General features: G+C 53.5%; 1 protein-coding gene across 2 annotated transcripts in view; it reads right to left on the reverse strand.

The window, feature by feature from the left end:
* PDE2A (phosphodiesterase 2A) overlaps positions 1–25,424 on the reverse strand; it is a 63,554-nt gene that overhangs the window by 19,471 nt on the left and 18,659 nt on the right. For both annotated transcript variants that reach the window (XM_032489287.1, XM_032489289.1), the window contains 3 exons: positions 11,823–11,912; positions 8,212–8,300; positions 680–789 (listed from right to left, as the gene is read on the reverse strand). In XM_032489287.1, coding sequence (XP_032345178.1) covers positions 680–789; positions 8,212–8,300; positions 11,823–11,912 — 289 coding nt within the window. The remainder of the gene's footprint in view (positions 1–679; positions 790–8,211; positions 8,301–11,822; positions 11,913–25,424) is intronic.

Consider the following 25,424-nt stretch of genomic DNA (forward strand, 5'->3'; position numbering starts at 1 on the left):
CCCAGGGAGGGAGACAAAGACACAGACAGAGAGAGGCCAGGACAGAGACACAGAGAGACCCAGAGACCCAGAGAGACAGAGACATGGGTACTGAGGCAGTGATAAAAATGACCATAACAAGGACCCCTCACTTGACATCTTTCTCATGATCCTCCCAGCAACCCTGGGAGGGAGGGAAGCAGGTAAGGCTGAGCACCCCTATTCTACAGATTGGGAAACTGAGGTCCAGAAAGGGGAAGTGACTTGCCCAAGATCACACAGCAAGTCAGGTCTCCTGACTCCCAGTCTTGTGCACTTTCCACATCGAGACAGAGGACAGAGACCTAGAGAGACTGAGACACGAGGCAGAGAGACATGGCGGGCAGGGGGCATGGAGAGGAAGAGAAAGAAAAATAGACAGTGACAGAGAGGGCATGACAACACCTACAGCCCGTCTAGCCACTGGCACAAGCAACACCCCCTCAAGGTAGGTTCTGTTGTTCCCATTTTAAAGATCAGGAAATTGAGGCTCAGAGAGGTTAGTAGCACAATAAAGAGAGAATTAGATGGTGGGATTGCTAAAGACACAGAGCAAGAGGAAGAAGGAGACAGAGAGATGGAGACAGGGATAGAAGACAGATGAGATCTGGGGAGCAGGGGCCACAGTCCCCCCTGCCCATGCCCAGCTCCCAGCCCTTACCTTGGGTGTCAGAAGCCAGCGGAGCTGCCAGCCTGGCCAAGGGCTTCCCAGGCAGGTCCGAGGGGCCCAGTCCATTGCAGCCCAGCCGCTTCCCGGAGATCACAGCCTCTCTGAAAAAAGGAGACAATCCCACTTCTTAGTCCCTGGATCAGAGGAGGAGGCCCCAGCCTGGGGATACACACAGCAGCTTAAGCCTGCTCATCTGCAAGGATCTGAACAAACTGACCTGCTGCAGGGTGGACATGAGGAGGGCACAAATAAAAGTGTTGACTCTGACCCTCCCATGTGGAGGGGCAGACAGCTACAGTTTGGCCTCTGGTGCCTCCTGCTGGTAGATATGGGAAAGGCACCTTCGGGGTCCCCCAGAGCAGGTAAAGCCAGGGCTCAGAGCTAGTCTGTCTGGGTCCAATTCTGCCAGTTATTACTTGACCTTGGGCAAGTGACCAAACCTCTCTGAGCCTCTCAGGGAGAACTAGGATGCAGGAGAGTAAAATCCTAAACATCAGCATCCTCAGAAAACCATTCTGGAACAACTTTCAGTGTTAAGCACAGAGGGGAACTCCAGAGATCATCGTCATAATTACAGTTTATTGGACATCACTATGTGCCACACACAGTCCAAGCAACTTACATAGATGAACTTGGAATTCCCAATGATCCCATGGATTAAATATTATCATCATTTCCATTTTCAGGTAGAGAAACTAAAATATGGAAAGGTTAAGTCAACTGTCCAAGGTTCCATGGCTTATAAGTGGTAGAGCCAGGATTTGAACACAGGCAGTTGGCACCAGAGCCCATCCTCCTAACTAAGACACCTGAATCTTCCTAAAGACCTGAGAAGGGTTGAGTCTCCAACAGGGAGAATGTCAAGGAGGCAAAGGGTGCCTGTGTGATGGGGGGAAGGGAAGTAGGAACTGAGACAGGGGAACTGAGCTGTAGGAAGGATGAGTTTCTCTCTGCCCTCACCGCACATACCACCCTCCCCACCGGCCTCTGGCTCTTCCTGCTTAATTAAGCCCCTGATTTTTCACCAAATGTCACTCCCTGATGATTAATTGTCCTGGGTTCTTCATCCCTCATGCTGCCTCCACTTAATTGTATTTGTGGAAACTGCCTGGCCTGGAGAGAAGAGAAGCTTGCAGGGGCTAGGACTCTGGAGTGTGCATGTGGGGTCACTAAAGGGGGCCCAGGAAAGGTCAAGTGAAGAAAAGAGAGGGGGCGGCCTGCAAGTCTCCAGATTAGGAGGTTACAGTTGCTAGGAAATCAAGGGCCAAAGAGGTTGAGCGTCTTAGTCAAGATCACGCAGCATTCTGAAACTGACCTGTTCCCTCCTGGCCCCTTGGTTCAGAATCTACAATAACCAGTGGTGTTTCTCATCTTCCAGCCCTCACACTGGAACTTTAGGCTCTGGTTCTGAGCTGCCAGTCACCCCAGGAAGGAACAGAGATCTAGGGTGGCAGGAGGCAACAGCAACCACGCGTCCTGGTGACTCAGTTGATAAAGACTGGGGCTTCATGGCAGCAGGGGGCTGGCCTTGGTGACCCTCAGCCAAACCCCTTCTTGTGGACCCCGCCCAGCCACTTGGCCTGAAACAATCTTGTTATCTGGCAGCCACAAGGTGGCGCTGGTCCCTGCATTGCTGGTCAGTGAGCAATGCTGCAAATTCATCCTGCTGACTCCCGACTCCCAGCTTCTCACCCACAGATGGGGCTACCTTGGCCTCTCCCTGCCTCCCTCCATGGCCCTGATGAAAGAATTGCCCTCAGCCTTTCTTTTCTTCTGCACAAAACTCCTCCTCTGTGCTCATGGCCTCCTGACTCTCCAGCCCCCACTCTCTTGAGCTCCAGACCCCAGATATCCAAAGGCCTCCTGGAGGTCCGCCTTGGGTGTCCCTGAAGTTGCCAAAGGCACCCAGTCCCAATCGGAACTTATCCTCTCCACAACTACTCCATAAATGAAACAACCATCCATCCAGTCCCCTGCAGCTCATCCACAAACTATCCTACCTGCCTCCCTCTTCTCATCTCTCCTATCCAATGGGTGAATCAGCTCCCACATCTCTCACAACTGCCCCCTGCTCTCCATTCCCAAGCCACTACCCAGCTCAGAGTCATGTCTCTTTGAACCTGCAGCAGACTCTCCCCTCGCCTCCTGCTTCCTCTCAAGTCCCTTAAATCCATCCCCCACACTAGAGCCAGAGCAAGTGTTCTCAACCAAAATACTTATGGGAACATTCTACTTAAAGTCCTTCATTCCACAGAGTATTTACCTGGGGTCCTTCTGGGTCAGGTTTGGTATTGAGGACTGAGATAAGAAGAGGAGTCTTGGTGTCACGCGGGGACTGACATACAGACTCACACTTGAGGGCAGGGATGAGGGCTCTTACAAAAGAAGGAAGAGTGGGTCCCAGCCTACCCAGGGGCAGTACAGAAGTGGGATCAGAGAAGGCTTCCTGGAGGAGAAGATGCCTGAGTTGAGTGCTAGAGGACAAGCAGAGGTTAACAAGGCAAATAGGAAAGGATGTGCAGGCAGGCGGAACTGCATGTGCAAAGGCTCAGAGGAAAGAAAGAGCGTGTGTCTGCTGGATGGTTTAACGGCAAGAAGGTTGATGCAGCTGGACATCAGGGAGCATGGCTGGAGAGGGCCAGGGCCCTGATGAGCTGGGCTTGATCCTGAGGATGGTGGGAGCCCCAGGAGAGACTTGAGCCGAAGAAGGTAAAGGTCAGGTTCAATTTAAGGCAGATCATGCTGCCTACTGAGTAAAAGTCTCACTAGAGAGGGAGAATCTGAGAGACATAAACCTGATGTCAGTGAGGGCCCCAGAGTCTCAGTGGTCCCTGGACAGCAGAGGAGAAGCTGGGCTGAGGCAGGTCAACCTTGCCTGGGTCCAGATCTTCCACCAAGTGCTGAGGCCTCCAAGGATCCTCCACCCTCAGCAGTCCCCAAACTGGGCACCTTGTTACATAACCTGACTTCCCCTGGCCTGGCCACATCCCACAGCCCCAGACAGGGCTGTGCCAGGCCATGCTCCCCTCAACCCACCCCTATAAGAGCCCTTTTCTTCTGCTTCACCCTTCCCAGAACTCCTGTTCCTCTGGAGGTTTCTAAGATGCCAGAAGGGAGAGGGGACTTGGAGGCTGAGTCCCTCCCACCCAAGTGGGGCTGGGGGTTTCACCCACTGCCCACACCCCCCAGGCCTTTCCCCTCAACTCAGAGCCCCCACCCTGCCTCCTCTCCTCTCCTGACTCCCCCACCCCCTGTCCCCGCTGCCAGGCTGATGCTGGGGGTGAAGGGACGCCAAAGCCCGGGACCAGCTGTTCAGGTTGAAGGCTAATGACTCGGCTCTTGGTGCCTGAGTGGTCATGGCTACCCAGTGAAGATAAAGACAGATGGAGACAGAGTGGGGAGAGCAACAGGCATGGATTTTATGACGGGTCCATCCCTTTAACAACTATTTGTTTAGTGGAGAGAGTAGAGGAAAAGGCTCTCTGTTGGTGAGGTCAATGGCCTGGAAAGAGTGCAGGCCAGGCCTTCTTCTGCTCCCCCAACCCCTTCTTAGGTGAGGCACCCCCCTCCCCTTTACTGAGCCACCCACCTCCCAGAGCCTCCACCTCACTCTGACCTTTCATCTCTCTTGCAGACGAATTATGATTCAGGCCAGGACCCGGACCCTCCCTTCCTTCTCCCCCTCCCTCTCCCAGAATGTGAGATTCCAGAGATGGGGACACACTACTCTCTGTGTCCCTTGAGACAAGTCAGAGGGACAGAGAGATGCTGCAGTGATGTGGACCAGGTCAGCTCTGAGGAAGAAATTTCTCAAGGTTGGGCCATGGGCCCCCCTCTCTCCCGAAATAGTAGAGGAGGGAGACACCAGCTGGGGCCGGGGTGGGCGTGTCTTCTCGGCAGCCGAAAGGCCCTGGATTTCACTGCACTCAGCAGCAAGTAATCAGAGGCTTTGAGATGGCAGGAGACACAATAAGAAGAGGAAGGCAGTAGGGGCTGGGGACTGAAATAGGCTGGGAGATTGAGGCGAGGAACCCAGAAGAGGGCAGTGAAGACTTTCAGGAAGCCCTTCATCCAGGCAGCCCTCCAGGATTTGCTCCCTCCAGCCCTGAGGCCTTCTTGCAGCCCTCAGGATTCAGAGCAAGACCAGCCCTCAGACATCTCAGTGTCCCATCTTCTCATCTCGCATAGGTGGAGATGGACGCCCAGGGAGATTGCATGAGATTGTGATTGCAGACTTGCTGTCCTGGATCGCAGCTCTCTCCACCTCTAGCCCAGGGTTCTTCTTCTGGACAAACCCACCCCTGAGGGAGGCTGCTATGACCTAGACACATTTTCTGAAAACTGAATCCTCCTTAGTGCCAGGAAACTAGGGAGTGGGCCTCCTAGCGGCCCTCTGATGGGGCTGTGGCAGATCAGGGAAATGTGGGTCAGTGGGGATGGGGAAAGCACAGGGAAGGACTTTGCAGGGGAGGAGAGAGCCGAGCAAACACACGAGGCAGAAAACACAAAACAGAAGAGAAGGGAGGGGGCAGTGGCAGGAGGGGTGGGGTAGCTGGTGGGGCTGCTTCACTCCCCATCAGCCCATCTCGGTCACCACATGCCTCCCCCCACCACCCTCAGCACCTCCTCTGCCCCTTCCCCTGGGCCCTTATTTGTCTTTATGATCTGCCTCCACTTCACACCTGCTGCTGTTTGCCAGCCCCGCCAGCCCTCCAGAGTTTCCGGGAGGAGAACCCCACCACCACACACACACTGGGCATGGCCAAAACTCAGGCTCCACCTCAGCCCAGGGCCAGTGCCTAGTCTCCTGATGGGGCCAGAGCCACAAAGGTCACCTTTGGAAGGACCTTGTACCCTAAAATACCCATTTTATAGAAAAACAGATTGAAGCCAGAAGGGAAGTAATTTTCTCAAGGTCACCCAATGAGTAGATGTGTTGGGACTTGGAGATGGAGAGCAACCAGCAATCATTAAGCTCCTACAGGGAGCTGGGGCTGGGGAATAGCTCCGCGGCTGAGTGCATGCTTAGCATGCATGAGGTCCTGGGTTCAATCCTCAGTGCCTCCATTAGAAAAATAAAATAAATAAGTAAAGATAAACCTAATTGTCTCTCCCCTAAAAAATAAACAAATAAAAATACTTAAAAAAAAAAAAAACTCCTACTGCGTGCTGGCATTGAGCTAAGCACTCGGCATCTGTTACCTCAAGCCAATAGACAGAGCCCACTGTTATCTCCATTCTGTGAATAAGAAAATAGGTTTGGAAGGGGACACAGTGAAGCAGAGATGGGGCTGGGTTAGAATCCAGGCCTGTCTGACTCCCACTGGAGTGCTCTTCCCTCTTCCATGGACCTCTGCCCCAGCCTTAGCCAAGCAGGTGGGCTCGCCACCAGACACATGAGGGTGGGAGGGATGGGAGGGTGGGAAGGTGGGAAGGTGGGCAGATTTTGGAAGATAGGACTGGCCAGAATCTTCACCCCATCCTTGCTGATGGGATTCCCCCACCCACCACCTGCCCCCTCTGCCCCCTCACTGCCTTGCCTCCTCCACCTCCTGGGATTTCTGAGCCCTGTCTCCCAGCAGGCACTCTCCTCCTCATCTCCACTCAACTCTCTGCTAATTGCATTGGAGCATTCACTTTTAATTGCCCTTTTTTTTGTACCTTTTTCAAAGGCTTTACTAAGTCTGAAGTGGCTGGGGGTGGGGATACTGAAAGGGCTACTGAAGCAGAGGCTCTGAGCCCCCTCAAAGATGCCTGGACCACAGCCCTCCACCCCATCCCACACCCCAGCTCACGGCAGAAAGCCTACTAGGAGCATCTCAGGCTCAGAAGGAGCAGAGCAGACCTTACAGGACACTCCCCTCCTGCCATCTGAGCCCACAGTCCTGCATCCCTCTCTCAGGAGGGCCTTCCCAGCTGCTCTGAGGAAACTTCCTGGATGGGGAAAACTTATATTATGCCAAGTTCTTGAGGATGAGGGGTGAGGGTACAGGCTCAGAGGAGAAAAGGGAGAAAAATTATAGCAATTATAACAATTTTTTCCCTTAAGATTCCAAAGAACTTCCAGCCCTATCCTGCCATCTTACAGATGGGACACTAGAGGCCACAGAGGGATATGGCTGGCTTGGTTCACACAGTCCTCGAGGGGAGGAGTTGTCAGGAGATGCTGCAGGGGAGAGTGTCACCCATCACTAGCCCCATGGGAGAACAGGAGGTGGGAAGGCTCTGAGCTATCAGAGGCTCTAGCCCCTTCCATGGGGAAGGGCCAGGGGAGAGAACAGCATCCAGGAATCTAGGGTTCCAAGTGCCAGGAGGGGCCTCAGGATCCCCAGCATCCCCAGCATCAGGACTTCTGGCATCTCCAAACAGCAGTTCCTTCTATGGCCTCTGCAAGAAGTGAGCAGCTGGCCTCAGCTGCTACCTGAAACAGCCACATCCCTGACTGCTTGGCCGGCTAGAGTGAAGTGCTGCCTTCTGGTAACACCCCTACCAGTGTCCACTCAGCCCTCAGCTCCCAACCCTGTGCTCCCTGGACCTACAATCGCCCTGCAGTGCTTAGAAGGCAGTGAGCATGTCCTCTGTGGCCTGCCCTCCTCCGGACCAGCACTCCTGCCTGTCAACACTTTCTTGTCGGACAAGTTCCACTTCCCTTCACTGTTCCCTGGACAGCCAGGAGACTGCCCCAGACCTGGCTCTGTCTCACACCAAGTATGTGACATTGGATACGTCTCACAGTGTTCGCCCATCTGGAAATCTGAATTCAGTAGGCTCAGAAGGGTCAGGGGATGAGAGGGCACTGAGCCCATGATCCTAAAGTTAGTGATTCCAATGTTCTATCATAATGAAAATAAAGCCAGACATTTAGCATTCATTATAGATACAGTTTTAAGCACTTTACATGTGTTAAACACATTTAATCCTTCCAAGATTCCTCCCATAATAGTACTTTGAGATAAGTACTATTATTATTACCATTTTACAAACAAGGAAGCCAGGGCACAGAGAAGTCGAATACCTGGCCCTCGGTAGCAAATGGGAGATGGGATTTGCACCCAGGCAGTCAGTCTCCAGAACCCACAGCGGGATACTGCCTCTGATCTTGCTGTTCTCAGATATGGAGTTGACACTGTGCGGTTCCAGCATTCTATGATTCAGAATTCTGTGATTCTGTAAGAACCTCCCAGGCAGTTTCTCGTAGCCTGCTGGGGTTCTAACTGATAAACTGTAGCCCCAACATTCTGAGATTCAGCTCTGAGGAAGCTGCAGCAATTCTAAACAGCTCTCTAGGAGAAAACCTACCACTTGGCACTTTCCTGTGCCATCCATGCCTCCAAAACAATAAAAGAGAAGACATTGCTTCTCCCCTCCATGCTGGAGTCAGTGACCCCAGCTAAGGAGCCCCACCTGGCAGGGAGGCTGAGGTCAAGGTCAGATGGGGAGGGTCAGACCAGATGACCTTGGAAGGTGCCCTAGACCTGAGACCCTTGACTGTGCAAGAAGGCAATGGGTGGAGAACAGCTCACCGCACTTTCCCCTCCTGGGGCAGCTCGTGGAGTGGCTCCTCACACACCAGCCGGGATTCTTGGTCCAGCAGGTAGGTGTAGACAGTCTCCTAGGACAGAAGGCACTCATGAGACCCTGAACAGAGGCCCTTCCAGCAGCCTACTTCCAGTCTGACACAGGTCTGGGTAACCAGGTCACAGACTCCCTGGGACTGGGCTCAGGCAATCTGTTTGTTTTTACTCGCCAGTGATTCTAAGTGCAGCCAGGGTAGGAAAACTCCCTTATGACCTCAGCACCTCACTCTCTTCTTGGAGGGGTTCCGAGCAGGCAATGATCCATGACCCTCCTGGCTCTTCTTACCCATCACCGCACATCCAAGGCTCTGGGGAGGGGAGGGTCTGAAGGGCTGAAGGTACAGACAGATCTGCACCCCACCCCCAACCCTGGGATATTTCTGTGCCGTGACTCCAAACTGGGCAAACAATAATTGAGCATCCACTCTGGGCTTACTGAAGGAGGGGCTCAGAACATGCTGGAAGCTTCCCTACTACCTCAGATACACAAACAAAGCTACAAGAAATCACACACTGTGACCCAAGCCAGGAGGGCTTCCTGTAGGGAGCATTTTTAACACTGTAACTGAAAGGGGAATTAGACACATTCAGAGAGTGGGTGAGGCACAGAAGAATGGCTTCTGGACCTAGCAGCAGGCGTGTAGGTGTAAAGAGCACAGAGCATTTATAGAATTGACAGTGGGGGCAGAGGGTGCAGGAGGTGGGCTTGGGGTCAGCAAGTGCTGAGCTGGAAGGGAGCCGGGGGAGGGTGTTGGGCGGAGGGGGTCGCTGCCGGGGAGGGTCTGCTGCCGGGGAGGGCGGGTCTGGTGAGTCCAGTGAGACAGGAGCTGATTTGTATTTTGGAATGATCACATTCCAGAGTGAGATCAAAGCTCTGTTTGAAGCATGTCAAATCTGCAGCTCATCGATCTGCCCTCCCCAAGGGCCCAGAGCAGTCTTGACAGAAGCAGTTGCCCTCACTGACTCACAGGTGAAAACCCACATTCCCTCCAAGCAGGCCTGTCTCCAGTTAGGGACCCACAACCAACACAGCCTTGCAGAGTCTCCACTACCCATGCTGTATGTGATGAGGGAGACCCAGATGCTCAGCAGAGACCCTCCCCCAAGCCAGGGGGCACCCGCATGCCCAGCTAAATATCTTGAGAGGCGTTGTTTTCTCAGAACGGAGGACTCTTCTCTCTGCTGACTGTATCAGGGAGGGCTTCTGGAGGAGGTGACATTGGCGCTAAATGTTAAAGGCTCACCCTCAGTAAGTGGGGAATCCTTCTCAGCAGGAGCAGCTGCCTTTCATGACTATGAGAGTGCACAATCCTGCCAGCCACTCTGGTTGCCTTTGGCTGTCTCCAGCCACCCCAACCCTCTCCCAGCCCCAGCCCTACTTCCAGAGAACCTGAGCCAAGCTCAGTGGTGGCGTGGGCTGGGAATGATAGGGCTTGAGTAGTGAGAAGGGCAGACACAGGCAAGGCCTGAAGCCCCCTTGTTCCCCTGGGTGAAGGTCTAGTTGAGAGTTCAGGGATGCAGAAATTAGTGAGGAGGAAGCCACCCACACTTCATCTCTATCCAGCCTCCTTCTTGTCAATCAACCGTTTAAGCAGCCTGGGAGGGGCCTGAGGGATGTGGCTCCCCAGAGAGGTTAAGAGACAACCCAGCAGCCAGGGTCACACAGAGAGTCCTGACCTGGCAGAGAGAGGGGTGGACAATTGAGGGTGGGGAGGCAGGGAAGACAGAGCCTCACTTCACTTCCGGGTGTCCGTCTGCTCCCACCCCCTCACTCTGGGTTAAAATTAGCCGACTTTGTTGGAGGGAAGGAGGGAACCATTTCAGACACATCAGCACCATCTGCATTTGCGGCTGCCTGCCACAATGGGTGCTGATGAGAAGCCAGGTGCCAGCGGCTCCCCTCACTGGGGGTGTAGGCAGACCCCTCCCCGGGTCCCCAACCTTCCCTGGGGGCAGGGCAGACCTCCCATCTCCCTGCCCCTCTTTGGAGGGCTGAGTCCCTCCATGCAATCAAGACAGGGCTCCCCAAAGTCAGGGCTTCCCCAGCTCATACAGGTCTCCTGGATATGCCAAGGCAGACATTTCCCACTGTCCCAGGAACCTAGTCACCTGGACCAGAGCTGTCTTCCCAGCTCCCAGCTTTGGGGATACAGTGAATCCAGTCCAGGGCATCTAAGCTGGCACAACCACCAGGCATCCTGCCTCTGAAGACCCAGACAGTTACCTCCTCCTCCCCACTCCCAGGGCAGCCTTATAGAAGCTGACCTGCTAACCTCTCCACCTCCTCCTTTCCAGATGTTTCTCCACCCCAGCCAGATGATGCCTCAGTCCCATCTCCGGAAGGATTTATTTTGGGAGCCAACATACCACCCACTTCCTACCAATTTCACACTCAGTAAAGCTCACTCATTAGCCCTCCTCCTGGGCTCTGAACTTCCAGGAGGTTTTGAGACAGCAGAGCTGAGGAGAAAGAATGCGGGTGTTTAGGGGCCAAACCCCATTTGTTCCTGTCTTGCTGTGTGACCTTGGGGGAAGTGCCCTCACTCTCTGGACCTCAGGTGGCTCATCCATAGAGCAGATTCAGACACAATAGGCTCTGCTGGAGGGGGCTTGGGGAGGGGCTCAGTTCCGAATTAGTCTTATTTCCTGGAGTGGAGGCCATTCTTGGCTGGTGTCTTAAGTAGGAGAGAGGACATTCCAGGCTATGGGGACTCAGTTTATCTCCTCCTCCAGGAAGTCTTCTGTGCCCCTTAGGGTAAGTTAGAGCCCTCTGCCCCAGACTGACAGTCCCCTGCTTCCCTCTATTTGGCACAACTCAGACACCGCTGCTTTGGGCCTTGAGGGCCAGTTTGTCCTTCCTACTACCTAAGGGGTGGACAGTGGCCACAGGAGCCAGATTGGGGAATGGCCTAGGGCAGCTGAAGAGAAGCACAGTCCCCTTACCAAGGCACTTCTGGCCCAGGCAACCATGTTGACCAGGTGATCATGGGCCCAAGCAACCACCCTCCACCTGCCCCCAGTCTGCAACCTCATCCATGGTGTTGGATGGGTCAGAGAGAAGCTTAAAGGTTTTTAGAGATCATCTTGTCCAGCCTCCTGTCTCCAGGCAGGAAGCTTTAATTCGGCATGAATCCATTCATCAAGGCTGAGCCCCATTCCAGCACCTCCCAGACCTGGCATCAAGGAAATTTGTCCACATATCTACTCTCAATCCTTCCTGCTGTACATATTCCAAAGTTCCCCTGACTCCACTATGTCTTAGCTCTAATCCTAGGTAAATCCATTCCATTATCTGAAACATGATCTTTCCAATAAGTTCTAAGTCCCCTTCTGTCCCAGACATTCCAGGATTCCTATATAAATTCATTCTTTGGGGCTTAGCTTCAGCCCTCTTCCTCCAAGAAGCCCTCTCAGAACACTAACCCAAACAATTCACTTCCCTTTAAGAGTCCTCTGGACAGGGACCCTGCCTCTTCCTTTCTTCTCAACCATGTGGTTACAGCAAGGAGCAAGGCAAAGGTTTAGGGGGCAGGGGAAGTGGGGGTCAAGGCACCTACCACTTTGGGGAGCACCGCTGACAGGGCCTCCTTGACAGCCTGTTGCAAGCCTGCAATGTCGATGACGGAGCCCAGGCTCAGCAAAGCATCCTAGAAGAGAGGAAAGGGCAGTGAGGGCCTTTGCTGGGCGGGCCAGGGCAGTTCCCCTGGCCCAGGCAGCTGTGAGCACAAACTCCCAGCTGAAACCAGAGGCCACGGTTCTCAGACACTTGAATCCCAGGATCTTAGGATCTCAGAATCCAACCAGTCTTAAGGCCATAGAACGTCCAAGTGCCCTTATCTTATAGATGGGCCAGGGACTTAGCAAAGAACTCACTGTGAGTCAAGATGTCGAGTCTAGATTAGACCCCAGGTCTCTTGTCTTTTAGCCAAAGATAACTCTGGCATAGTAGGGAAAGCACAGGCTTCCACATTAATACAAAGCAAAACAAGCAAACAAAACTCCCCAAATTTGAGTCCTAGTTCCACTATTATTAGCAGTTTGCATCTTGGTCAAGTCACTGAGCCTGTCTTCTGTCTGTATGGGGGAACACTGAAGCTATCTCTCCGTACAGGGTGATATGAAGATAAAATGAAACTGAGTCCTAGGAGTGTCTCACAGAGTACCCACATGGCATAGGTGCTCAGCCAAATGTTTGCTGAATCTGGGTCCCATTGGCTTTCCCAAAGAGGGAGGTGGCCTCATACAGTCTCACTTTTCAGCCTAGTGAGGGGCCAGGAATAACAAGAGTCCAGGGGGTGCCTGAGCCCACAAGATGCGAGAAACACAGTTAGGCCAGCCTCCAGCAAGATAGGAAGGGAAGGAGAAGACTGCCTTGACTGCCTCCCAGGCTTCCCATCCCAGGAACAAGCCTCGTCCTTGGAGAGCGGAACAGAGACAAGAAAGGTCCCTGCTTCTTGCTCTATTAACTTGGCCAGAGCCACAGGGATCAAAGAGAAAGGTAACGGAACAGAGGATCCAGGGCCAAGGCAGGATCGTGACTCATACCATCCATTCAGCCATGCCCTCCCCACTATCCCTGGAAGTTCTTTCTGATGTTTACCCTGGTGGATGGCTGGGTCTGTGATCATAAAGCAAAATGATTAACTGTAAGATGGAGGAGACATGGTGTGGCCCCTATTCCTATGAAAAAGACAAGAGGTTGAGGGTCTTAGTGGACTACAGGCTCAGCTCAGCATGCTCTGAGTGTAATTGTGGATGGTAATATATTAAAAATGCTGAAACTGTAGGCTGTACTAATAAAATTATGTTACTCTGAACATGTGAAAATGACAGTTCCTCCACTTTCCATAGGCTGATTAGACCATCTCCAGTGCATTGTGTCCCAGGTAAGGACACAATGAGACTCTTTCAGAGGAAGTGACTCATGTAAGAAGGGAATTGGAAACCAAGTCCTGCATGTGACTAAGACTGGAGAGCCCCGGGGCTCCTAGCTGGAAGCAGAGCCAACCCAGGGGTCTCAGTATTTGACTACAATATCTCAGGCTTTTCTGGGCAGGGAGACTGGACTCTGTGGCTCCAGGGACAGCCTGGAGACCCATAGGATTTCTCAGGAGGCTGGCCTTGGCCCAGTGGATCGAAGACCTTCTTCCAGGCAGAGCCAAGCTACACAGGCAGAGGCCATCAGGAGAAAGAGAGGAAGTGAGCTCCCCATAACTGGGGGTGTGCAAAAATGGGCTAGATGCCCATTTTTCAGAAAGGCTGCAGAGGGGAGTCCTGCATTGGGATCCAGATGAAGCCTGGGGTTCAGACTTCAGCTCCAGATTTCACCCTTGCATCTTCTTGGCTTCAGCTTCCTCCCCTAACCCCGCTCCCACCCAGTCTTGTTTTCCAGGATTGGGGGCAGCAGGGGGCTTTCTCCCTGAATGCTCACTTGGCATTGATTTTCCCCACCCCCAACACATTTTGGTCATGGAGATGGATCTCTGTCCTCAGCCATCAGAAGCTGCTGATTCCCAACAATACAATCCCCAAATTGGATTAATGTTCCTTTAACCTTTAGGCACTGCTCATCACAGTTCACACAAACTCAGCACCACACATACTCTGCCACACAGCCACAGACCTTCCCATCTTTGCAGAAATATTCCAGCCTGCCTTCAGATACCTTCCAGGTACACATACAGAGTCACACAGGCGCAGGTACTTCCTTATGGAGTCACAGGCCAGGGCTCAGTAACACCTGCACACACAGTATACATGTGGGCTATTGTGGCCTTTTGAGATCAATTCTGCAGACTAAAGAGGGGAGGAAGAGCTGATGCCCCAAATAATCCCAGAGTAAAGTCTGCGAACCCAAGCTCCTCAGACTGGGGTTCCCAGGGCTGGTCTCCAGAAGGTGGTGCTGGTTTATGTCTGTTCCTGCCTGGAGGCAGCAGGGATGGACAAGCTGAGACCTGAGGGACCCCGCCCTCCAGTGGAGTTTGATATGTGTTGTGGTGTGGAAGTTGGAGAAGAGGGGCCAAGGTGATGTAGTAAGCGCTGATGTAGGGGAAGAAATTTCTCGAAGCCACAGTCTTAGGACAGCTAAGTCTCCCCATTTGACAGATGAAGAAACTAAGGCTCAGAAAGAAGCAGTGCCCCACCTGTGGTCAGCCAGCTGGTCAGGACAGAGCCAGGTCCAGAACCCGAGTCTCTGGATCTCCAGCCACTGTCTTGTTCCTGCTCTGCACCCAACCCCCGAGCTCCCTCCCCAGGGGGCTTAGAGAGAATAGTCTGTCCTTTGTTCTCATTGGTGGTTCCTCGACCTGCCCTTTACTTGGATTGGGGGATGCCCTGACCTGTCCTTTACTGGAATTGGTAGGTGCCTGTCTGGCCTTTGTTTGGATTGGTCAGTTTTCTGTGACTCCTCAGGCTAAGGGCAGGATAATGGCGGTGAGTGGGGGAATGTGAAAGGAAACTTGGGGAGAGTTGGGAAGGCAGCAGGGAGGGAGCCTGAGTGGGCTGAATGCAGACCTGGCCGATGAAGCCTGGGGCTCTCTGCCTGGCAGCCTTCTGTACATACACCTCTTGGCCCTGCCCTGCCTGCCCCAGGGGTGGGGGATGTTGAGTGCAGGAATCACAGCCACTTCATACCTGGCCCTCCAAGGGGCCTTCAAGACTTGGTCGCATGCCAACTTTTCCTTGAATCTTTCCCAGATCTCAAAGCAACCTCACCTCTGCTGTATCAACTCAGGAAGGAAATAGTTCAAATTCCAAAGCCCATGATGTGTGGGCTCAGAGGGCAGAGTAGCTGCCCCAGAGATGGAAGAAGAGAATCAGTGGGGGGCAGCTGAGAATGGGAAATGGGGAAATTCCCAATTTGGAGGCACAGGTGGGGAAACTAACAAGGCTCAAGTCAAAGGCTAGAATCCCAGAAATCTTAAAAAGATGAGGAAAGGAAAAGCACATACAGACCATGCCTACTCTCATGCACATCTATACATGTCCTGCGTACACATATTGCCCCCACACAAACACACACACACACGGATAAAAATGCAACCCTATGTACAATGCACACACAAATATGCACTTAGGCATACACACACACACACACACACGCACACATACACACACCGCCAAGCTCAGGGCTGGGTGAAAGGGGTCACATTTCCTGTCCTTGCCGCTTTTTGGAAAAACTGTCAGTATAAATATCAGCATAACAACCAGGCAATTTCCCAGACCGCAGAGGAGAATCTGTGGTATGCAGAAAAGAGCAGTGATTTCTAGTCCTGTCCCAGGTTGACTATAGAAGCCCTGTGTGGCCTTATCAGGCCCCATTCCTAGTCTGAGCCTCAACTTCCTCATTAGTAAAAATGGGTCCTTTCAGCTTGCAACAATATAGTTCAGTGGTTTTTGTTTTAACTCAGTGAGGATGGGTGGATGGATATGTGAATGGATGGAATGGTGAATAGATGGATGGATGGATGAGTGGATGGGTGGATGGGTGGATGGATGAGTGGGTGGATGGATGGATGGGTAGTTAGGTGGATGGAGCCTTCCTGCTTTCCCCAGCTCCCTACCTGCAGCTCTGTGGTCGGAGGTAGGTCCACTCAACACTATAGACAGTGCCACTCCTCACACACTGGTCTTTTACCCTGGGTACCGAGACAGGGGAGCCTGTTCTGAGTGAGGACGCCCCTGGAGCCAGCAATGGGGTTGGATCAGCCTCTCTGCACACATTTGGACAGGGGCTAGGGTCTGGACAAAATTCCTTCTAACTCCTTAAAGAATTATATGAAGCCAAGAGACCTTGTAGAGCCACCAGCACAGGGACTGATGCCCTTCTTGAGAGTCAGTGTCATTGTCACAAGCTGCTTTCCTGTCTTGTCTCCATGGGCCTCTATGTCTTTTCCTACCTCTATAAGCCCTCCTATTGCTCTCCCTACTGCCTGGAACTGAGAGCCCACCCCTCCCTCTCTGGAAGCCTCACAGTGCCCCCATGGTGGCCTAGAAGAAGCTCATAACATCAAATCCAATAGTCAGGTACCTTCTAAGAGTCAAACTGTGTTATTGAGACTAGCCATACACAATGATTAATCCAACTCTGCCTGTGCTAGGTCCCCTGTGCGGCCTGGGGTGGCGTGCCCTCCTCTCTCTCTCTGGGCTTTGGTGTCCCTTTCTCTAAAGAGGAGTCTTCTAGGGCCTTGGAGCCCCTCTCCCTCTCTATTCCTCTTTCCTTCCCTCTGGGGCTGTGCCCCTCTCTCAGGCTCTGTCTCCCTGAGTTCTCTGAGTGGGTCTCCCTCCTTCTCTCTAGGCCCCCCTCAGTCAACGTCCATCCCTGTCACAGGCTACTCTCCTGTCTCGTCTCCAAGAGTCTCAGCGTCTTGATGGGGGATGGTATAGCTCAGTGGTAGCATTTGCTTGGCAAGCACAGGGTCCTGGGTTCAATCCCCGGTACCTCCATTAAAAACATAAATACATAAACAAACAAACATAATTACCCTCTCCCCTACAACAAATTAATTAATTAATTTACAAAGGAAAAAAGAGTCTCAATTTTTTTTCCCCACTTCCAAATCCTCTCTCCTGCATACTCCTGCCCCCACCCACTCCTGTCTCTCCTGCCCACTCCTCCCCTAAACGTCCAAGAACTTGGGGAGAGAGCACCTGACACAAGATGAGCACCCACAGAATGAGGAAAGTCAGGAAGTCGGCCGTGATGGGAGAAATCAGGGGGCCAGGGCAGATGCCGGCTACACTCTTGCTTCTTGCCTCCTGTTCTGATGGGCACTATCCCTAGTCTCTTCTCTCCCCAGAGAACAGGGCCTTCAAGGGGAAAGGAGCACATCTGTCTGTGTGCCCGTGTGTGCCTGGTACTAGCAAGCCCATCTGCTCTGCCGGGGAGACTGGCAGAGCCCCTCCCAAAGGAGGCCTCCTGGGGGCTCTGGCCAGAGAAGCCCCCTTGGGCTGGACCTCGGACCCCCAGCCTAAGCCCAAGCACCCCAAGCTTACTCTGTGACTCTCACAGCCCTCGCGGCAGCATGCTGAGCCCTGTGGAGTCAGGGGCCAGCAAGGAAGCAGGAGAGGCGGCCCCTCCCCCTTCCTGCCCCACTCAGGACTGCCACACCCAAGGAACGGCCCCCAACAGGCGCTGGTGCCTTAGATCCGGGGAGAAGAGCTGCCCAGGAGCGCTAAGATCTTGCAGCCCCAGACCTCCCCTCAACAAGGCTGAGCAGGAAAACAGAGGAAAGAGGCTTGGCGATCCTTGGGACACCTGATTTGAGGTAGCAGCAGGTGAGAGACCCAGGCCACAGATGGACAAACTTACATGTCAGTGCCCTGCTTGAGGGGCATCATGCTTTGGGGAAGAAAAGGCACCTTTCTCAAGTACCTACTGTGCGCTAGAGGTGTCCATCAGTAATTCTCAGACTTGAATGTGCACCAGAATCTCCTGGAGGGCTTGTTACCTACAGATTGCTGGCTCTGCCCTCAGAGTTTCTGATATGGAAGGTCTGGGATGAGGCCAAGAACTTGCATTTCCAACACAATCCTAGATGCTGCTGCTGCTGCTGCTGCTGTTGGCCCAGGGAGCACACTCTGAGACCCAGCAACACATGCACTCTCTCCAATCCTCTTATGAACCCTGGGAGGTGCCTGTTTTGACCATCCCCTTTTATAGGGGAGGAGACAAAGGATCAAAGGGGAGGGGCCTTGCTCAGGAGGGAATGGCCCATCCGCTGGGTGCAAGTTGGTGCCACTTCCACCACAAGAGGGGGACTCCTCAGGGAAAGTCTCAAAGGAAGAGAGAGGCAGGGGAGCTGCAAGGAGAGAGTGAGGTGGGACAGTGGGGTGACATGGGATCAGGGTGTAGGGAAGGGGTCCAGTCCTAAAGGAAGAGCCTGACCTTCCCCCCTCCTTTTCCCTCTCTCTTTCTCCCCTCCCTCCTTTGTGTCCCCTTTTCCTCTCCCCTCCCCAGCTTTCTCACCCCTCCCGCACCTTTCTTCCCCACCCCTCCCCCTGCCCTTTGCAGACTCTGGCTTCAGTTGTTACTCCAACAGGGCCGCGTCTCCAGCCTCCGAGCCACACTGGAGACACGTGCACTGTAGAATACACCTGAGCCCTGTCCTGGTGCCCCCCTCACTGTGTCCCCCACCTCCCCAATAAGTCAGCCCCCATCCTGTGGGCTCCTTACCTCCAATATTCACAAGCAGCTCCTCCCAGGCCCCTCACCTTTTCGAATCCAGTCTTGGTTTCTACTCTAGCTCCTGCCTCCTCCAAGATGCCCTCCCAATGGCCTCAGGCCCCCCACTCTTCCTCAAGGGCTAGGTTTGGAGAAGGATGAAGGAGGGGAAGGGGAAGAGGTTGGGGAGAGAAGGGAGGAATTGTATGAACAATCAGCACTCCGGGGCCCTGACTCACTGGGCGCCCTCAGTCCCTGGCACGGGGTCTGGGGTAAAGAAGGTGTAAGGGAACAGCAGAGTGCACAGAGGGCGGCAGCCAGAGCCGAGTGTGGGGGGAAGGAGACAACCTGGGAGGCAGACATCAAATCAAGGGGGATGGGACAGGCTCAGGACTTCTCCCACCCCCTCACCCTCACTTCCGGTCCCCGCTGCCTCATCCAAGCGGCAGAGCCAATAGTGACCCCCCACCCCTATGGCCACAGCCTTCCTCCCACGCATGTCCCCAGCATGCCAAACTCCTGATGCCCCCACTGTCCTTGATTCCTCACCAAGGGCCCGTGTGGGCAGTTAGGCACAGTGGCGCAGTCACCAGGAGGCAGAGGTAAGCTCTCTGAGAGTTAGTCATACCACAACAGAGAAGCCTGGGCAGGAGCGAGGCCAGCTACCTGTCCCCAGTGGTGTGCGAGCAAGGGAGACTGTATCCTGAGAAAGGACTTGGTAAGCGTCGCTGGCCTGCAGCTCTGGCCTGAAGACCCTCAGTGTCTTCAAACCCTCCTCAGCCTCACCCCATCACATGGCCTTTGTGGCAGGTTGGGAGCTGGACAAAGTAAGTCTAGGAGCCTCTGAGAGGCTGGCACAGTGGCCCAAGCAGGAAAGGAAGAGGGAGCTGAGTGACCAGCTGGACCAGCATCAGCAGAGTTTATGTCTCTCAGGAAATGATGGCCAAAGGAAAAATTAGATACATGAATGAATGAATAAATGAGTGACCAGGCTCCCTCCTCTGGGCCTCCCTCCAGGAACATTTTGTCATTGTTCCTTCGCTCAGGCAAATCTGAGCCTCCCATCCAGGGTTCTTACAGCCCTATGCTCCCCATGATGGCATGGCATGCTGAATTGCCACTACTGTCCATCTGGCACCCTCACCAGACTGGGGGCTCTTAGACGGCAGAAGTTGCTTCCTATTCCTCCCTGGGGACCCCAGGATCTCACAGCCCATCACAGGTGTCAGGAGGTGTCTGCTGAGCTATAAAAAGATCCATTGGACTCCTGAGTGCCCAAGGCTATTGGGCTGTGAAGGGCATATGCCATAACCAAGCTAGGGGGTGGACACAATGACCCCCTGGAGGACCCCAGGCCGGGAAGACAGCTGAGCCCTCTCAAAGTCTCACAAGCCTGGCCCAGTGACTATTTTAAAGGAGCCTAAGGAATGAGGGTACCTTGTGCTGAGAAGAAAGCATCTCTGCAGGCTAGGAGGCCCTTCTGCCTCAGGATCATCTCCTGGTGAAGACAGGGCAGGGGATGGTGTGTCAGGAGGGAAGGACTCTTTTCTGAGAGGAGTACTTATTACCTTTTCTGAGAGGATCATTATCACTTTCTTTCATGAGTGATGTCACCTCCTCCAGGAAGCCTTCCTGGGTGGGTCACTTGTCATCCTCCTCCTCAGAATTCTTACAGAACCAGAGTCTACAAAGCCCTGGGCCTATGGCACCCAACCCCAGCTTGATGGGAGTAGATTAAGGCCAGAAAGATAGGAAAGGACTTACCCAGGGTCTCACCTGGGGTCAGGAGGCCCTTACCCCAGCCCAGAGGTCTTCTGGACACACTAGGCTCCTTCCCTCCTGACCACTGTTTGTCTCAGTGGCCCCTCCAGTTCCCTGCCTTGGCCAGCAGATGGGCTGAGCCCCTTTCAGATGCAGGGTGCCCCTTCCTCCAGGCCAGGGAACAGGGCCTCATGTCTTTCCCTCTGTGCCAGACACAGTGCCCATGGTGGGAGGTAAATGCTAGATGGCACTGGCCTGGCACAAGGTCAGTCTGGGCCTGCAGAGGGCCCAGGGAGGGGCTGGTGGGGGTGAAGGGAGGGTGGGCCTGGCAGAGTCTTCTCTGGCACAAAGTGGAAAACAGGGTGCCCAGGGGCTGCCATGGCCGGGGGGGCTTCCCCCGGCTCTGTCCTGGGCTCTCTGTTTCCCCCTCAGCTTCCTGGGTTCTCCGCGTCTGTCCTTCTTGCTCTCTGTTTTTCTCTGGTATGTGTCTCTCCCACAGTCTCACTACTGGGTCCTATGACTGTATTTGGCTCTGTCTTCAGGGCCTGGCTCAACTCAGTTATTCCCCAAATCCCAGGATAGGGTTGGTGGGTAGAATGAGAAAGATACTGGGACAGAGATAAGGACTGATTCAGAGGCAGATGGACAGACCTAAGAGCCAGGAGGGGTCCCTGGGGATGAAAGCCTTCTTAGCCCTGAAGGGAACACCTGGTAGACAAAACCAGAGTTGTGGGGAAGAGTGGGGTCCACCCCCTTCCCTCTGCACTTGCTCCTGGCCCCCCTTCCTTCTCCGTGCCCCTGGAGGAATGCGTGAGCACTTTAATTGGTCCTAAAAATAGTCCCACTGTATTGGGGATTGGAATGAGAAATCTTCTGGGCAGGGTTCCTCTCAGGCGTGCCCCTGCCTCTGGGTTCCAATCCACTATATTCCCTACAGTGGAAGGCTCTCTGAGCTGTCCCCTACCCCTACCTGCGGGGCTGTGGTAAAATGCAGGTCTGGCTGTAGTCCCCGCCTTGCAGAAGATGGCCCTGCAGTGGGCTCCGAGCTCCTGGGCCTGCTGGATGTGTTTGTAAGGCACTAAGCATGACAGACAGGGTCACTGCTGTCCCTCCTGACTCCCCGGTCCACGCTCCAGGCTCTAGCAGCCCTCCAACCTTACTCCCCTCATCCCTTCATTCCCGCACCGCACCCACTGCCACCTCCAGGTCTCGGCTCTTCCATTTCCTGCACCGGGATGCTCTCTCTTCTCCCCTCCTGTCCTTCCAGGCCCCATGCTGATCTGTTCTAGCACCCCGCCCTGCTGTGCTATCCTGCCCCTGTCCTGTCCTGCAGTGTTCAGGGGACTCTCACCTCCACCTCCTGTCCACTGCTCCCCTTGGCAATCAGCAAGGGCTGGGCTGCACCCACCCCCACAAGCAGGTGTAAACATTGAGGTGCAGCCCTTCTCCAGGAAAGGGGACACTGTGGGGGAGACATGGCAGGCTCTGGGGCTCCACGCCCTGCCCTGAACCCTCAACCCTACTGGCCCCTCCATCTCCCCACCCCAGCTTTGGTTTTCTCTTTTGTACCCTGATCCTGGAATGTCTCAGTTTCAATCTCCAGGGGAGAGCCCCCAGTCTCAGCCCCTCTCTGTCCCAATTTTTCAGATGGGGGAACTGAGGCCCAGAGAGGGGAGGTGATGGGCCCACAAGTCCATGGGAAACTGGCCGTGGGCCTCAGTCATGCTGTATCTCTATGCATGGTCCCCATCAGCAGGGCTCCAGAGGCAGGGCCATGTTCCTCACACAACCCACCACCCCACCCACCCGTCCTGAGCAGGCAGGCTGGCATCCAAAGTTATTTGCCTTTGGAGGGCCCAGGAAGCCAGAGAACAAACATCCGGAGTCTCTGGAACTTCTCCTCTCCTTCCTCATATCCCAAGGATCTGGGAGCCACTGAGTATGTACACACACACACAAACACACACACACACACACACACACACACACACACACACACACACACACACACACACAGCCCAGGGCTGGGTAATCATATGAGCCCAGGGGATCTTGTGCAATTATTGTGCCTGTGAATCTGTGCAGGTCCTTTAGAGGATGTCCTCCAACCTCACCAGACATTATATAAATTTTGTCTTGGAAATGGACTTGAAAATCGTTTTTTGTGTGACTTTCCTGATTGCAAAATTCTGTCTACTCTCATCACAACTGCTTCCCCCCCCCCACTTTGTGGGGAGCTCCTGCTTGGCTGGTGACCTATGCACACATGTGGCCTGCCCATTAGTTGTCCATAATGCATCATGTGACCATAGTAGAATATGTCCCCTGGGTCATTAGGAGAATGTCTGTGTGAAAGTATGTGGGTCTGTGATTCTGTGGGAGAATGTGTATGAGGGTGTAAACGTGTGAGCGCCCCTGAGGCCACATCTGTGCACAAGCCATCTGCATGTGTGGGTGCCTGTGCGTGTGTGATGGGGGCTGGCAACATCTGTGTGAGCCTGGGTGTGTGCAGTGAGTGTGTAGCTATCCTCGGGACTGTGAATGCACTGGTGGCTGGTTTTGTCTCTGAATGACTAAATGAATTTATGGCTAAGTGTTGGCACCTGTGCACATGGGGGTCTGATTCTTCTGCCCCATGCTCCCTGCCACCTCCTCCATCACCTCTGCCAGACCTGGACTCACATCCCCACACTGTCACACGTCACCTATGTGGCATCGGACAAGTTTTTCACCTTCCTGGGCTCAGTTTCCTTATGTATAAAATGGTGCCTTCTCCCTGAGCCACTGAGAAGACTAAACAAACCATGCAGTCCTGCCTAAGCTGCTCTCAGCAAGGGGGTAGGTCACCTTGGTGTGAGTTACAAAGAGGTGACTCCACCCCTCTGGACAAATGCAGCCTGACAGGCAAGGGTTGGTCAGGGAGAATGGGCTGGGTTTCAGCACCACCCCACCTCTGCTGGAGCCCTGTGCAAGCAAAGTATGACCTGTGAGGTTTGAAGCTGTGGACCTGCAGGTGACCGAGAAACAGCAGCTCCCTTTCTCTGCAGCCTGGGACTAGAGGGTCTCTGACTCTGGACCTGGGGTGAATGCGTTCCAGATGAGGCTCTAAGGACACCACCCCCTCTTAACTCCCCCTGGGGCTCTGTCCCCTTCACGCACCCTTCACTCTGCCCTCGCCAAAGCCCAACAGAAGGCCCTCCAGAAGTCATGAAGGAGGCTGACCAGATCTGGGATGCAGAGACCAGCTAGGCCAGCCAGAGGCTCAGAAACCACCTCTGCCCCCAGCATCTCACTGTCAGGCAGGGAGACTGAGACACGGAGAGGGCCAGGGACTCTGCTGGGGACACAAGTGAACACAGTCAGTCCAACCTTCCGTCTCAAGATCTCTGTATCTGGAGTTGGGGAGATCCAAGCTCTGAATCCTGTTGGCTCCAGAATGGAGCCCAAGAGAGCAGGTGGGGACCCTGAGAGACAGGCACTTCCAGACCTGTGCCCTCAGCTGTTAGTGTAGAACTCCTACCCATCCCCACCCACCCCACCCCGACCAGATCCCCTACTGGTGTGATTAACCAAATTATGGCATTTTTTTCTTGAGCAAATTGCATCGGCCTAATTGAATGAGGCTGTAGGAGCCTGGGCTGGAGGCTGACAGCGGGTGAGGATGGCAGGAGCCAGGAGAGGAGGGTGTGGGAGTGAGTTGGGGTGGGGGGCCCCTGACAATGCTGAGCAGGGAACAGAAGAGGGAGGGAGAGCAGAGGGCTATGGGCACAGAACACATCTCTTATCACTGCACCCTCTCTGTGCACCCCCAAGTGCTTCCATCAGCCCGGAAGCCTGGGAGTAGGCATGCGAGGGGTCATCTCCCCTGATCACAGAGCATTTGCCTCGTGCCAGGCACTGTGGTCATACAAAGACACCATTTTACATGATCCTCCCAACAGCCCCCATTTTATACTTGAGGGAATTGAGGCTCAAAGGATAAAATGACTTGCTAAATGTCAGAGCCAGAAAGGGCTGTCGGACACCATTGCCTTTGCTCCTCCCGGTAACTGTGGCTCCCATCCTGCCTCAAGGAAGCCCTCCTGGGGAGTACAGAGAAAGGAGAAGGCCTCAGACCAGCTCATTCTTGGGCCCAGACACCATCTCTGTCCCCGTTGGGCATTTCTCCTTGTCTGCTCTGTGATGTCTGTCCTCTGTCTGATGGCAGAACAATCACACAACCCCCATCGCCCACAGCTCACCCAAGATCCCTCTCATTCCACACAGCACCCACTTTGTGTCGTGCTCATCACCTCAGGGTGACACACAGGGACATGATCACTGTCACCTTCACCCATCATGTTCCACATGCTCAGTGACACACAGTCATTTCACAGTGTCCACAGTGTCACACATCCCTGAATGTCACAGGGCCAACACACTGAAACTATCGCTATCACCCTCACTGAAGGTGGCCCACCCTCAGTGTCACACACCGTGTTCCCAAAGTCCCCAGTGTCACCCTCACACAGCCTCACACACACAGTTCCAAGCTGGCTCTGTGTTGCATGGTCTCATTTCAGCATCATCCAGGATCTTCTGACCTTAAAAATATCCACCTTTGCTGAAATGACATCATGTCTGATATTTGTGTTAAAATACTTCAGCAAAGCAACCTACAAACTGGGAGAAAATATTTGCAAATCATATACCTAATAAGGGGTTAATATCTGAAATATATAAAGAAGTCCTACAGCTCAGCCACAAAATAAGCAACCAATCTGACTTTAAAATGGGCAAAGGCCTTGAATAGACATTTCTCTAAAGATGTACAAGTGGCCAATGAGCACATGAAAAGATGCTCAACACCACTACCCAGGGAAATGTAAATCAAAACCACAATGAGATACCACCTCACACTCATTAGGATGGCTACTATTAAGAAAAAAAAAAGGCAGAAAATAAGTGTTGGTGAGAATGAGGAGAAATTGGAAGTTTGGTACACTGTTGGCGGGAATGTAAGATGGTACAGCTGCTGTGGAAAACAGTATTGTAGTTCCTCAAAAATTAAGGATTAAATTACCATGTGCTCCAGCAATTCCACTTCTAAGAATATACATAAAAGAATTGAAAGCAGGATCTTAAAGAGATATTTGTACACTCATGTTCACGGCAGCATTATTCACGTAAGTCAAAAGGAAGAAGCAATCAATGGTGTCCATTGATGAATGAATGGGTAAGCAAAATGTGGTTTATT

This window comes from Camelus ferus, chromosome 10 (assembly GCF_009834535.1).
Source record: "Camelus ferus isolate YT-003-E chromosome 10, BCGSAC_Cfer_1.0, whole genome shotgun sequence".
Classification (NCBI taxonomy): Eukaryota; Metazoa; Chordata; class Mammalia; order Artiodactyla; family Camelidae; genus Camelus; species Camelus ferus.